At 42.8% G+C, this 14,566-nt stretch overlaps 1 protein-coding gene across 3 annotated transcripts in view; it reads right to left on the bottom strand.

Moving 5' to 3' along the window:
* The window catches only part of DIP2B (disco interacting protein 2 homolog B), a 226,750-nt gene extending 212,190 nt beyond the window's left edge, over positions 1-14,560 (bottom strand). For all 3 annotated transcript variants that reach the window (XM_049627296.1, XM_049627297.1, XM_049627298.1), the window contains exon 1: positions 14,349-14,560. In XM_049627296.1, the coding sequence (XP_049483253.1) occupies positions 14,349-14,448 (100 nt within the window). In that variant the 5' untranslated portion in view covers positions 14,449-14,560. The remainder of the gene's footprint in view (positions 1-14,348) is intronic.
* Positions 14,561-14,566: the final 6 nt, after the last annotated feature.

Below are 14,566 nucleotides of genomic sequence, written 5' to 3'. Positions count from 1 at the left end.
ACTAGATATGGAGAGTTGGACTAAAAGAAAAAGAAGAATCAAGGGTATGTCAGCTTTCAATTTATTGCTTCTCAGCTCCCAACCTACCCTTCATTGCCTGTTCTGTGAAAATTAAGATGGACCCTTTAAATAATTTTCTTTTGCCTGATACCTGAACGTTAAGCTAGTCTGTAGCTGGTCTACAGACACTGCAAGAGGAAAGGTCTTTTGTTTCTGGTTCCAGTGTGCTCCTCTTGGCAGCATAAATAGAACATCAAGAAGTTCAGTATTTCTGGGGCTCCTGGGTGGCTCAGTCAGTAGAGAATCTGACTTCGGCTCAGGTTATGATCTCACAGTTCCTGAGTTTGAGCCCCATGTCAGGCTCTGTACTGACACCATGGAGCCTGGAGCCTGCCTCGAGTTCTGTGCCTCCTTCTCTCTCTGCCCCTCTCCTGCTCATGCCTCTCTAAGATAAATAAACATGTAAAAATCATTTTTTTAAAGAAGTTCAGTATTTCTGATGTCCTATGGAGTCCCAGCCAGCTTATTTTAAGATCTTTGCTAATCTGAGAATTTGAGAAGACAAGGTCTAAGCTCATGAAACTTTCATGTTTTTAGAATTATTTTTCCTACATATACAAGGACTTGGGCACTTTATTCTGTTCATTCGTCTTTATTCAAATGCTAATACCATCCTGCTTAGAGCATAGTGATTTTAGACTCTGCTTCAATACATGGTAAAGCAAGGACCACCTCACTATTTTGTTTCTAAATTTGCTTGGCTATTCCAAAACATTTATTCTACTATATGCACACTGAGATCATTATCTAATTCCCCACTACCCAAAGAACTCTCTCTCCACTGAAGCTCTAATGAATTTCTGTTAATTTTATATATATTTAGTCCTCCCATCTGGGAATATGTTATATATTTACATTTTTTCAGATCTTGCTTTTACATCCTTGAGAGTTTATAATTTTCTTCACATGGATCCTGTGCCTTTTTTGTGATATTTACCCTGAAGTATTTGAAAATTTTTTTAATACTATTACGAAGCCTTTTTCTCCTCACCAAGGCAGTTCATTCCCATACTTACCCCTGCCAACATCCCAATGATAGCAAAGAATGCTATTACACCCCACCCATCCCCATACTACCCTGATCCACAACGTCTGAGTTTTGCTGAAATCATTTAGACTATTTTTTTTAATGTTTATTTATTTATTTTGAAAGAGACAGAGAGCACTGCATGCAGTGTGGACATGTAGCGTGAGCAGGAAAGGAGCAGAGAGAGAGGGTGAGAAGAGAATCCCAAGCAGGCTCCACACTCAGCACAGAGCTCGATGCGGGGCTCCATCCCACGACCATGAGACCATGACCTGAGTTGAAATCAAGAATCAGATGCTTAACTGAAGGAGCCATCCAGGCACCCCTAGTCTATTTCATTCAGACAATCAGGTTTTCTGCTGTAATAGGTCTCTTCTGTTTCAAAAATTCTTACTTAGCATTTATATTACACATTCTTTGTCACTTGCTATGAATGTAATTATATGAATATGACATATATACCCTTATGTCAAAGTCCATTATCCATCACTGTTCCCTTTCTTCCTCCAATCTTGGGGTCTCTGTTTCACATTATCTGTTTCATTAGGGTACACTGCTTAGATTGGAGCCTGTGGGTGATACAATCTCTGCATCTTTGCACACTCACAGAGCTTTCTTTTCCCCAAAGGGTACATGTCTATTCTGCATACAGGATTCTTGGAGTAGAGACCTCTTTTCTCAATAGTTTGTGGATGTTTCTCACACCATTATCAAAGTTGCAGTATTGCAAATGAGAACAGTCTGTTTTCTTGTTGTTGCTGTTTCAACTTCATCTTTCTATCTAGGAGCTCATAGGATGTCTTTTTATCAGTGAATTCAGGAATTCTATCAGTAAATGCCTAGGTTTATGCCATTCCTCATCAGTCTTGCCTGGAACACAGCACACTCATTCAAATCTGCAGTCTTTTTCAATTTGCAATCTTTTCTCAGCTCAGGGCATTTTTCTTCTATTACTTATTTCTCCTTCTAAAATTTTATTGTATGCATTTTAGGTTTCCTGGATCTAGTCTCTGAGTCCTCTGCCTTCATAAGTTCCCACTCTAACTCTTGGCGTTCTTGTTCTAAGCTCTCAAATTTAAACTGGGTTTATAAAAAGAGGGCAGTAGAGATGTGCTAAAGCTGCCATCTTCCCAGAATCATTTCAAATGGGACCCTTTTAAATGCTATGTCATCATTCAAGCAGAAAACAAAAATGCTTCTACGTGCTTAAAAAACAATTACTTAAATTAACATATTAATATTGTTTACGCCCAAACAGCTATTTGTTGGGAAGTTACTAGATTGAAAGCTCCCTGAAAGAAGGCAATTTGCCTTCCTTGCATCTCTCATCCTTTCAATAGGTCTTATAAATAAATGTGTTCAGCACACCTTTACTGATATATTGATATGCTGAGCACTTTACATGAGTTCCAAAAGGTAGAAGACCTTGCCATTACACTCACAAAAGTCCAAATGAGGAGGCAAAATAATTGAAACAAATAATAGTGGTCAGTTAGGTGTTAAACTCTGTTACCGCATACGATGGTCTAAAAATAGAAGAGATTAATATGAACTAAAGCAGTCAGCTGGCTTCATGACCAAGGGAACATTAGCCAGACCCTAGAATATGGGGAAATTTTAATAGGAAAGAAGGCAGTCCTGACAAAGAAAGGAGTCACTGCAAAGGCAGAAAGAAAAGAATGAGCCTGTCAGGAAAAAGGGTGAGGAAACCAGTCTGACTATAATAGAAGAGTCCGGTGGAAACTAGTAAAAAATAAGAAAAGACAGGGAGGCTGATGACAGGGTCTAGACTCATTCACTGGTTGAATAAGTATTGAAAAGCACTTATGCTGAAGGATGTCACATGCTGTCCTCAAACAGCTTACAAAGGGAGGTGAGAATATGTATGCAAAAACATATGCATGTTATAACACATGCATATATCTATGTTTGAGATCGTCTGAAAAATAGCTATAATACAGGGGTAATGTTAGCAATCAGAGCTTAGAGAACCAACAAATGAGGAAGGTGGTGTTTTGAACAGGAAGTTCATCTTCCAGTACTTCCCTTGGTCCTTGAAAAAAAACAAGCAAAGAACTATGGGAGAAAAATTCATACCAATGCTTTTTCTACATGTTTAATTTAAAAATGAAAGTTTCTCCAGACCAGAGAAAAATCCAATAAAGGATGGCAACTCTTTAAAATTTTGAGACAGAGGGGCGCCTGGGTGGCGCAGTCGGTTAAGCGTCCGACTTCAGCCAGGTCACGATCTCGCGGTCCGTGAGTTCGAGCCCCGCGTCAGGCTCCGGGCTGATGGCTCGGAGCCTGGAGCCTGTTTCCGATTCTGTGTCTCCCTCTCTCTCTGCCCCTCCCCCGTTCATGCTCTGTCTCTCTCTGTCCCAAAAATAATAAATAAAAAACGTTGAAAAAAAAAAATTTAAAATTTTGAGACAGAAAAAAAAATTTTGTAACTACGTATGGTGATGAAAATTATTATAGTTATTATGATCATTTCACAATATACACAAATATCCAAGTGTTATGTTGTACACCTGAAACTAATATAATGTTGTATGTGAAACCTTAACTCAATTAAAAAAAATGTAAGACAGCCTGTTTGCCTCGGTCACAGATTTACTAAACAAAAAACTATCAGAAGTTTCTACCTAGTAATTCCTGCGGGGTTGATTTTTTAAAAGGAGATTCAGTGACAAGACTGGTCAGCACTGTAACGCAAGCATGCCTGACCTGAGTTAAAACCCACAAGTTCCAGGCTATGAGTAACTTGAAACAACAGAATCCAAGGTTCTTCAGAAAAAAAAGGAGACAGAGAGAAGAAAGAAAAACCCTAAGATGCTTTAATTCATCCATGAAAGCAATAATGCTCTAAAAATAAAGAGATATTAGAGCACTATTCCTTCACAAAACAAGAAATAATTCCAAGAAAATAATCAATTGAAGTACATGTCATTTACAGGGGCGCCTGGGTGGCTCAGTCCATTAAGCGTCCAACTCTCGATTTCGGCTCAGGTCATGATCTCAAGGTCATGGGATCAAGCCCCGAGTTGCACTCTGCACTGGGCATGGGGCCTGCCTAAGATTCTCTCTCCCTCTCTCTCTGCCCCTCCACTGCACATGCACATGCTCTCTCTCAAAAATAAATAAATAAATAAACAAACAAACAAACAAACAAATAAAATACATGTCACAGAAGTACCTGCATTAACTTCTACGTTGACTTTAAATTTGAACATTAAATACCCTAAGAAAAAAGCAAAACACTAAAAACACTTTCTGAACAAGAATGTAACCACAATCCTCTCTACAGTCTAGAAGCTCAAGATCAGTGCAAACCAAGGACCTTTCAAAGACAACAGACCCCTGGATCTTCATTTAGGACTGTCCTGTGTAGCATCCAAAATATTTTCCTCTTGCATTTCCCCCTTTCAGCTTCTCATCATCATCATCTCAATTCAAGGAAGAAAAATTAATTTCACATCTCTTCTCTGAAAATAGGACAGAACAGGGGCGCCTGGGTGGCTCAATCGGTTGAGCATCTGACCCTTGATTTCGGCTCAGGTCATGATCTCACGGTTCATGAGATCGAGCCCCGCATCAGGCTCTGTGCTGGCAGCATGGAGCCTGCTTGGGATTCTCTCTTTCTCTCCCTCAAAATAAATAAATAAACATTAAAAAAAAAAAAGAAGAAAAGAAAAGAAAATAGGACAGAACATTCTCATTCTTTCCCCTCCAGGCAGCGCCACCTCCAAAACTCCACAGACAGAAGCTGCATCCTAAGAAAACTAGAGCCCAATAGTTAGGATGGAAAAGAATTTTGCTGAAATGATTTGCAACATGATTCAGGGAGACAGAGGCAGATGGCAGCGTGGAAACCCATGGAGTTTGGAGCCAAGCAGACTTGGGTTCCCATCCCAGCACACTGTACTCTCAGGCTTCACGTTCTTTAACAAGTCTCTAGAAAATGGAAATCACACACCTATCTTCAGCAGTTTTAGATTAGAAGCACATTTCTAAGACCTGCCTGAGATCACACAATAAATGGCAAACACAAGACCTAACCCAATTCTAAATGACCATTAAGTCCACTGTTTGGTTTTTAAAAAAAAATTTTTTTTAAACGTTTATTTATTTTTGAGACAGAGAGAGACAGAGCATGAACGGGGGAGGGTCAGAGAGAGGGGGACACAGAACCTGAAACAGGCTCCAGGCTCCGAGCTGTCAGCACAGAGCCCGACGCAGGGCTCGAACCCACGGACCACGAGATCATGACCTGAGCCGAAGCCGGCCGCTTAACCGACTGAGCCACCCAGGCGCCCCTGTTTGGTTTTTTTAAATGTTTATTTATTTTTGAGAGTGAGAGAGACTGAGCATGAGCAGGGGAGGGTCAGAGAGAGAGGGAGACAGAATCCAATGCAGGCTCCAGGCTCTGAGCTGTCAGCACAGAGCCCAACATGGAGTTCGAACTCACAAACTGTGAGATCATGACCTAGCCGAAGTCGGACACTCAATCGACTGAGCCACCCAGGTGCCCCGTTAAATCCACTGTTCTGATCTCTTTGCCATTTGTTTCAGAATGATACTGTCACTGGTAGTGAGAAAGGGAAAGATCAGGTTATGGGACCAGGTCTGGTACACACTGTATTCCTCTCCATTTCAGGTGCTTTTTAAAAGCTAGCTCAGTTCTCTCATTATGGTAAGAAGAGCTATTTATTCAGCAGCTACTTACCGTCCAGCTAGGGTATATAAAGAGCTAAGCACAGGGCCTGTTACATAATAAGCACTCGATAATTGATGGCTACTTACACAGAGATCTTAACTTCTTAAGAGAGCTTAAGAAAAGCTGGCTTCTTATAAGAAATTGAGTGGAAAAGAAGTAAACCAGGCATAAAAGGGGGAAGAACATGCCAGAGTGGGCATTTCTCAGAGAAAGTGAACGTGTACAAAGGCATGGAAATGAAAAAACCCAGTGCATTCAGGGTAGCTCAAGTAGCTAGGCATGCATGGCTAGAGGGGAGAAAATCACGAAAGGCGCAGGAAATGAGGCTACAAAGGCAAGCAGATCTTGGTACACAAAGGATGCTTGGATTTTATCCCGTGGGTGGGTCATGGGTCAAACCAATGAAAAATCTTAAACAGGGACAAGGACATGATTAGATCTGTGTTTCAGAATGATCATTCCATCACAGAATAGAGAAAGACGGACTTGAGGGAGAAGGGTCTGGAGGCAGGTGGATGACTTACGAGACTACTGTAACAATCTCAGCAAGAGGTGATAAGAGCCCGAACAAAGACCAAAACGAGGTCAATGGAGGGGAGGAACAAGAACTGACAGGATTTAGTGATCCATTAGAAGTTAAGGATGACCCTCAAATTTTTGACCCAAGTAAATGGACATTCTGAAGCAGGGTTTTGTGAAGTAGACTGAAATAAGGAGAACAGCTGCAGACTCACTAAGTTACAGCTGTCTGGGGGAACCAGTGGGATGCTGGAGCAGAGTGCTTGAAGTCAGGCCTAGAGACACAGACCAGAGAGCCATCTCACAGCCAAGAGAGCTAAAGCCCTGGGCATGGATGAGATGACTCAGCAAGTTTATGTGAAGTGAGATGAAGGCTAATGACTGATAGCAGGAACACCCATATCAGACGGGTAAGAGAAACAGAAGCTCAAGAGACAGCAGAAGAAGGAAGAGTTAGGGAGCCGGAAGGAAATGATGCCGTAAAAGGTAAGGAAGGAGAGAGTTTTATAAAAATAACTGTTCACCATATTGAATGCTGCAGGGAAAGATACTGTGTCCAGTGGGTACTTTTCAGTCTGAAATTAGAAGTCATCGGTGCCCTTGGAGACTGTTGCTTCAGAGGCTTGATAAGCAGAAGCAATGGATGAAGGAACGAGCAAAGGAAACAAAGAAAGGAGAGGAAATGTAAGCCACACCTTCTAGGAGCTATGAGAGGGAGAGAATGCATGCACATAAGAGTAAACAGTTCCAATACACGACTGTGGGAAGCTGCTTTTTTTAAACTGGGAGAAATTTCAGCATATTTATAGGCTGAAGGGAAGGAACTGAGAACCAAGTGTTAAGTGAGAGGCTGAAGATGAGAGAGAGACAAAGACAAAAAAGACTATGAATGAAGACTATGAATGAACAGATCAATCAATGGAGTAGGATGCCAAGATCACAGAGAAGCGATGGGACTGAGAATACAGTCAGAGGGATACACCGTAGAACAGGAGAGGGGATATTTCTTCCTCTGAGAAAAGAAGGAAAGGGGATAAGGGTGGGAACTGATATAGATAAGGCTTTGAGTATTGAGGAGGGAAGTGGAGGGAGTTTGGCCTTCCTCACAAGCTAATAAGAATGGTTCTTTTTTTTTTTTTTTTTTAAGTTTATTTATTCATTTTGAGAGTGGGGAGGGGCACAGAGAGAGGGAGAGAGAATCCCAAGCATGCTCTGGAGCCTGCCCTGGGCTCAACCTCATGAACCACAAGATCATGACCTGAGCTGAAATCAAGAGTCAGATGCTTAACTGACTGAGCCACCCAGATGCCCCAATAAGAACAGTTCTTAACTCCGCTTCATAGCCCTCTTTAAGATACTGATGAAAACTATAAACTCTGCTTCCCAAAAAGATACGCATAAGCACTCATGTTCAAAATTCTACACATGATTTCAGCATTTCCAGGTCCACTGAAGCCAACTCATGAATCCAAAGAAATTGGCAATGGAATTCCAAAGAAATGGCCTTCAGAAGTGATCTTGTTCGTGGACAAGCATCCACAAGGGAAAGCAAACTGCTCATTATAAACACAAATATATGGGGTGCCTGTATGGCTCAGTTGGTTAAGCATCTGACTTTTGGCTCAGGTCATGATCTTGCAGCTCATGAGTTCAAGCCCTGCGTTGAGCTCTGTGCTGACAGCTCAGAGCCTGGAGCCTGCTTTCAGATTCTGTGTCTCCTGCCTCTCTCTCTTCCCCTCCCCCACTCGCACTGTGTGTGTGTGTGTGTGTGTGTGTGTGTGTGTGTCAAAAATAAAGAAACATTAAACATTTTTTTAAAAAACACAAAAACATGAAAAACTCTCACTTACGCCTCTAGGCTATGATCAATCACGAAAAGAAAGGGCACTACTTGATGTATACAATAGCACTACATTAGACTCTAGGAATAGGGGATATAGGAGACCATCCTTGCTTTTAGGAAAATTAGAATTTAAAGAAATGAGAGGCAAAAGCCTTGGATTTAGCAATGACTTTAGATAAAAGCAGTATCTTTAAAAAACAAAGGATCAATCTAGAGCTGAAGGGAGACAAAAATCAGACTCTAAAGATAGAAGACCAGACAAGGTTGGTGGTAAGCACAACTCAAAAAAAAAGAGGACCAAGAAAACTTTTGAAGGAGGAACTGAAAGATTTTGTTCACTAAAGACAAACGGAGGACTAAGAAAAGGAAGAGACAAAAACTATTTGAGGGCTCTGAGACCCACATGTGCCTTTTCATAGCTGTTAGATGCTTGAGTCTCAGCAACCACGCTTAAATTTCAAAGCCATTTGCCAGAACCTACAGGCTTGGAAATGTACACACGCCAGATGTCTGTATGAAACAAACCAGCTACTCTTTTTTGCCCCAGTCAACTGTCTGCAGTGACCCAACATGTGTTGAACTAAGGGTAGAGGGTGCCGACAGGAGCAACTGATGGTGGAGTGAGGTCTTACTTTAAAAAAATACGTGTACAAATTGATTCCAGTCATCACTTCCTACAGAACCATATTCTGCAAAGTAACACAAGATATTAAAAACAGCCACTCACTATGCATCCATTCACTATCAGAAACAATAAAGATTACACATACCAAGTGACCACTGAATGCCACACACTATAGTCAGCTCATTTTAAACCTTACAACTCCAATGAGATTGTCATTCCTTTAAGAACTGGAAACACTAAAATGAGGGAGGGGACAAAGTCTGTCCAAGGTCACAGAGCTAGTAAGTGAAGGCCAGGAATTGGACCCAGGCCCAACAGATGCCAAAATCTGTGCTTCTCAAATGATTACGCAACCCTGCCTCAGACCAAAGTCAAACCCCCAAGACAGGGACTTTATGTCTCACTTCAAATCAAATTGAAGTGAGCCAAAATTTACAAGAAACAGTACAAGAAAGAAATGGTTGGGAAGCTGTTTAAAGAGGTTTAAGATATGAATTACCTCTGGAGGAGCTTACAGTGGGGTGAAATGAAAAACAACCGAAATATATTAGAAAATATATTGGGCAAGCAAGCAGGAAGGAGCTCTTCAAAGAGCATTCCTGAGAGAGGACCATGGAGAAGTGTACTAATCATGATACAAATATAGTGTGAGGGCCCGTTCTGGCTGATCATCCGAACTTTCACCCCTGAGGTGCTAATCCTTACACAGGTGCTAAGCAGCCACCAGGGGTTGGGCTGAAAGTGAAGGGTTAACGATTTCTCTCATTCAAAACTCCAGCCCGATGCTATGGGGCTGTCAAACAAGAATAATTTTTCAAAAAACACATCAGAATGAGGGTGTCCAAACAAGCACTCTCCTTTACAGTAGGAGACTCATTCTACCAACCAATTTGTCACTTGTCTTCTGGAACTGCCCTCAAAACCAGTTTACGTCATTCTACTTTTTTGACAGTCACAACTCAAGTCGGTTTACAATCGCTCTAATTTTTTCGATCACACCTAGTTTGGACTCCAAAAGAATAGGGCTGCCTGGGTGTCTCAGTCAGTTAAGCACCTGACTTTGGCTCAGGTCATGATCTCGTGGTTCGTGGGTTCGAGCCCCATGTCAGGCTCTTTGCTGACAGCTCCGAGCCTGGAGCCTGCTTCAGATTCTGTGTCTCCCTCTCTCTCTGCTCCTCCCCCACTTGCGTGCGCATGCGCTCTCTCTCTCTCTGAAATGAACGTTTAAAAAAAAAAAAAAAAGATCCAAAATGGACTCCAAAAGAACATCACCAGTTTTTCTCTACTTGATTCCAAGTAACCTATAAAATGAAGCTCCACCCTCAAAGAAAATGTGTCACCATGAGGATTTTCAAAGGAATGTGCCACAGGCTCTGACTGCAATTCCTAAAGATGAGTTCCAGCGTAAGATGAATGTAGCCCACCAAAAACATATACATGCAAGTTTTGGGGAAACCACTTAGATAATGCCCAGTTTGGGTTATTTAAAAATCCACACCCCTGTTTTCCTTAATACTCCGAGCATTAGGTAGGACAACTGCTTAGATGTAATTTTCTGATAAACGGACATCCTATGAATTCACAACTGTGCTATGTATTTTGGGGAAAGTGGACCACTTTCCCAATTGTAGATAAAGCAGGAGGGACTCCCCAGTTTCCTGGTTCCTTAATTTTACTTGCCCACTTGTGAAATATGATCTCTAGCCAGCATCGTCCCCTTTCCCTCTTCCACTCCCCCACTGCTTCCCCACTTCTAAAGAGGATTCCCTTCAACTCCTAGCAAGGGGCCCTCTCTTATCCCTCCACCTTCAAGGTGGGCCCTATACCATGCTTTATGGACTCCAGAGATAAGTGATGGAATAGGAGAAGGGAGGATGTGACTGTATTTGTTGTGTTTGTGCTCAGAGAAGTGTTCAAGTCACAAAAGGCAGGAGTCCTTCCTGTGTTATTTTGTCTTGAATACTTTCCTGTCATCTTTGGACACTGAAAGACTTCAGCTACTTCTGACAAGCCACAGAAGTATGGGATTTATGTCCCTCTTCCCTTCATACTTACGACTGAACTGCACGGGCAAGATCACAACCATCTCGACACACAATCCCATCTTATATTTATAGTTCTCTGCTGGTTCTTTTTCACAACAACAAAGCAGATAGCTTCCTCTTTTCTTAGAAGGCAGCCTCTGTACAAAACTCTATCGTGGTCTCATATACTGTTTGGTTGGTATTTAAGTGATATCCCTACCAGATTCAGGGCTCTTTAAAAGCTGACACAGAGCCCTGATCACCTCTGTATCCGTAGCACATAGTAGGCACAAAATAAATGTCTGTTGAAGCAAATAAGTGAATGACAGACTAGGAAGAGATTTCAGACAGAGAATCAAGGGGACTACTTAGAACTGTGGCACACAACTGTTACATAGCATTTCCTTAGAGTAAAAATGAGAGGTAACAGTGTGTGCCCTAACAGTAAAGATATTTAAATCATCCGATGGTAACAGATGCCATAATTACATGGCAGCTTAGGATAATGGCGCTTATTACGTGAGCAACTTTAGCCAAAACACTTAACCTCTTAACCTTTCGAAGTTTTCCCTTCTGTGAAAACAGAAAAGAAAGAAGGAAGGAAAAGAAAAGGTAAGAGAGGTGGTAATAACATCTATCTATTCTACCTAATCACCAAGTTGCAGCAAAGCCCAGATGACATAATGCACAGGATCATTATACAGTGTATTTTGTATGACAGGTTTCAACAAATAAATCTCATCATTAGTGTTACTTTAGATGCATACACTCGGGTAAAACATGTGAATAAAGTTCAGGCAACAGAGTTTATTGTCAAACATGTAATAGATATGGCAGGAACAAGAATATATGTGGATCATGAAGAAAATACCCAGCATGGGAATACCTGTAGAAACCTCCTACCTATTCAATTCATCTGCAGAGAAGCTCATGATTATTTGTAACTTCAACTTTAAGTGATTCTCGAGGAGCTTTCTCCGCTAAGTCCACGGTGACCTGCCTGAAGCACCAGACACAGCCCTGGGCTCTGCAACGCGCTCTGCGGCAAACAGCCCACAGAGGCACAAACCTGCATTTCAGCCCAGAGTTGGCGGAGCTATGACCAAAGCCTGCAGCCGAAAATACAGACAAGCACAAAGAAATTTATTTCACAGTATACAGCTCAGGCTATCATTATAATTAGGACCAACTATGGCCCGAACGTTTAAAAAAAAGAATAAAATCACGGAATAAGTTCCCCCAAACCAGCAACACATGACAAACACACAGTTAAAAGCACATTTTTTTCAAAAGGAAAAAAGAAAAAAAAAAAAAAAAAAAAAACTTTTGTCAGAGCAGCAGCTGTAGAGAAAATGTACAATAAACAAACAGGCAGGATTCATTCAAAATATACTACAGACATCACAAACATATCCCATGCTATAGATCCGGGGGATAGTGGGTTGTTTTCACTTCACTTGAATCCCTAAAAATGTCTACCTATTTCTCTAGTCAAGCGTCCTCTGTACTGTATTTTTAAGCAAGAGAAAAAGACAGATGGCCAAGATGCTGATACTGCAGGCCCAAGATTTTTCAACTGTATTTTTCCCAGTTGTCCATTGCTAAAAGAGATACAGGACAACGTAGTACAAATCTACACGAAACCAACTCAAACTAAGTATATGTCAACCAAAGCAATCCTGCATCAGAAAGTAAACCAGGAACTTGTCCTGACATTCAGTTTATAGGAGTCTGACACCTTTCTAAACCAGAGAAAGGTGAGCTAATCAGTGTTAGTCCTAGAAACAGTTCCTCAGAATCATTTCTAGAAACATTCAGAGAAGTAAACAATAATCAGCTGGAAGCCGATATACCAAGAATAAGGAGCTTCCAGGATTTCCCTCTGTGTAAAAGCAATCAACTCCTATTTTTAATCTCATTCTGACACAAACAACCAGCCAAAGCGCTCCCTTTTCTGGCTAATCAAATATAGCTGATCTGTTACTATGAAGTTAACTGTTTTAAAAGTCAGATTTGAATGGAAATCATTACAGATTTAATGACAATATTTTAGTATAGGAGAAGAATGAGGTTATCTTGAGAGGCAGAACCGATGGTAAGGCTCTAAATACGTCACAGAAACCAACTCATCCACCACCACTGATTCTGGGGATGGGCAAAAAACACCCTCCTATCTGATTAATTGAAAAATAATATGTTGGCAATTAAGTGCAAATGAAAACAGCACCTCCCTATATATTGGGAAAACCTAACAGGGTTATTAAAAATTAATTATTTCCTTGTATGCCCAACAGGATTTGCAACGTTCAAAATCCACTTCTGGGTTTTCATTGTAAAGGATTGGCGGGGGAGGGGGCTGGGGGAGAGAATGCTTTGATAAGTAAACAAAAAGTCCGAACTCTCCTGGGAACTTGTCACATTCTTCTCTTCCAAATCCACAGTATTTAATCCACTTGAAAAACGCCAGCAAAGAGGGCCTTTGGCAAGGAACTCAGTAAGAATATGCAACTCTGAGGACACCACCACAGTACTGACATCAAGCTTGTAGAAAATGCTGCTTTTGTCTCAGAGTCAGCCCCTGATAAAAACAGGAACTTTATGGAGAACTGATCACAACTGCACAAGAAGCCTGATCACATGCCCACAACAGAGCAACGTTTCTCTCATTGTTGTCCAAGGGACTTCTCCAATAACAGTGGCTCGATTTACTCCATTCTTTTAATTCTCAAAATAAATCCAACCCTCCTTGCACCAACCCATTGTCAAAAGAAAGAGGGTGCCGGCCAGGATTTGCATGTAACCGGTAGTCACCCTCCTTCTCTCTTCAAAGACTCCAAAAGGTGATCAGATGCGGAAAATTCACCCCGAATACAGGCACCAGGAAAAAAAACCCTTATGACAAAGGTGGTGTGAAAACAGCACAGTGGGTCTCTCTCTGGGTTAATGCCACTGCTTCCAATCTCCCTAGGACCCTCAGTGGCCCACCCTGCTCCTAGCTCACTCCTGTCACTGGGGAGGCATCTCGCATTGTTAAAGAAGGAGGAAGAAGAAATGCTGCGGATTTCCCATGTATCTTTCTCTTTTTCTGGAAGGGGGAGGGGAGCTGAAACAGGCATGGGGCCCTCCCCTCGAAAAGGGTAGAGGACAGGCGAAAGCTGTCAGCCACCCTGCTCTCAGCCTCAGCCTCACCCCCACCCCCACCGTGCCCAGACGCCCGGGAAGAAGCGGGAGGGCGCAGCTTTGTCTCGGGTTTTGAGGGGCAGGGAGTGCAGAAACAGCCCGGGCCCGGGGAGGACTTCTCCCCGAAGCCCCTGCTTAACCCCTACCCAGAGAACACAATGAACGACTCAGGAAACCCACTTCATGGGGTGCGAGAGCAGGGAAGACGACCCTTCGGAGCACGGGCCAGATTTCCGGCACCCTCCTCCCATCTCGCCCGCACGGCCAGCAGGGCGCGCGGCGAGGACCTGCTCTCCCTGTCGCCGCGATCCGCAGCGGCGCCCGGGCGCTCGCTCCCCCCGCCCGGTTCCTACCCTCCGAGAGCTCCAGCTCCAGCTCCGCCAGTTGCGCCCGCACTTCGGGCGGCAGCGCCGCCACCGCGGCCGGCGCGGGCTCCAGGCCTCGCTCCGCCATCCGGGCTCCGCCAGCCACACTCCGGAAGACAAGAGAGGGGGCCGAAGGAGGGACGGACTGACGCGGGCCCACACCCGGGCTACAGGATCCGGCTCCGGCCGCCGAGCTCCGCCGCCGC

This window comes from Panthera uncia, chromosome B4 (genome assembly GCF_023721935.1).
Source record: "Panthera uncia isolate 11264 chromosome B4, Puncia_PCG_1.0, whole genome shotgun sequence".
NCBI lineage: Eukaryota > Metazoa > Chordata > Mammalia > Carnivora > Felidae > Panthera > Panthera uncia.
This window is presented reverse-complemented; position numbering and strand designations above follow the sequence as displayed.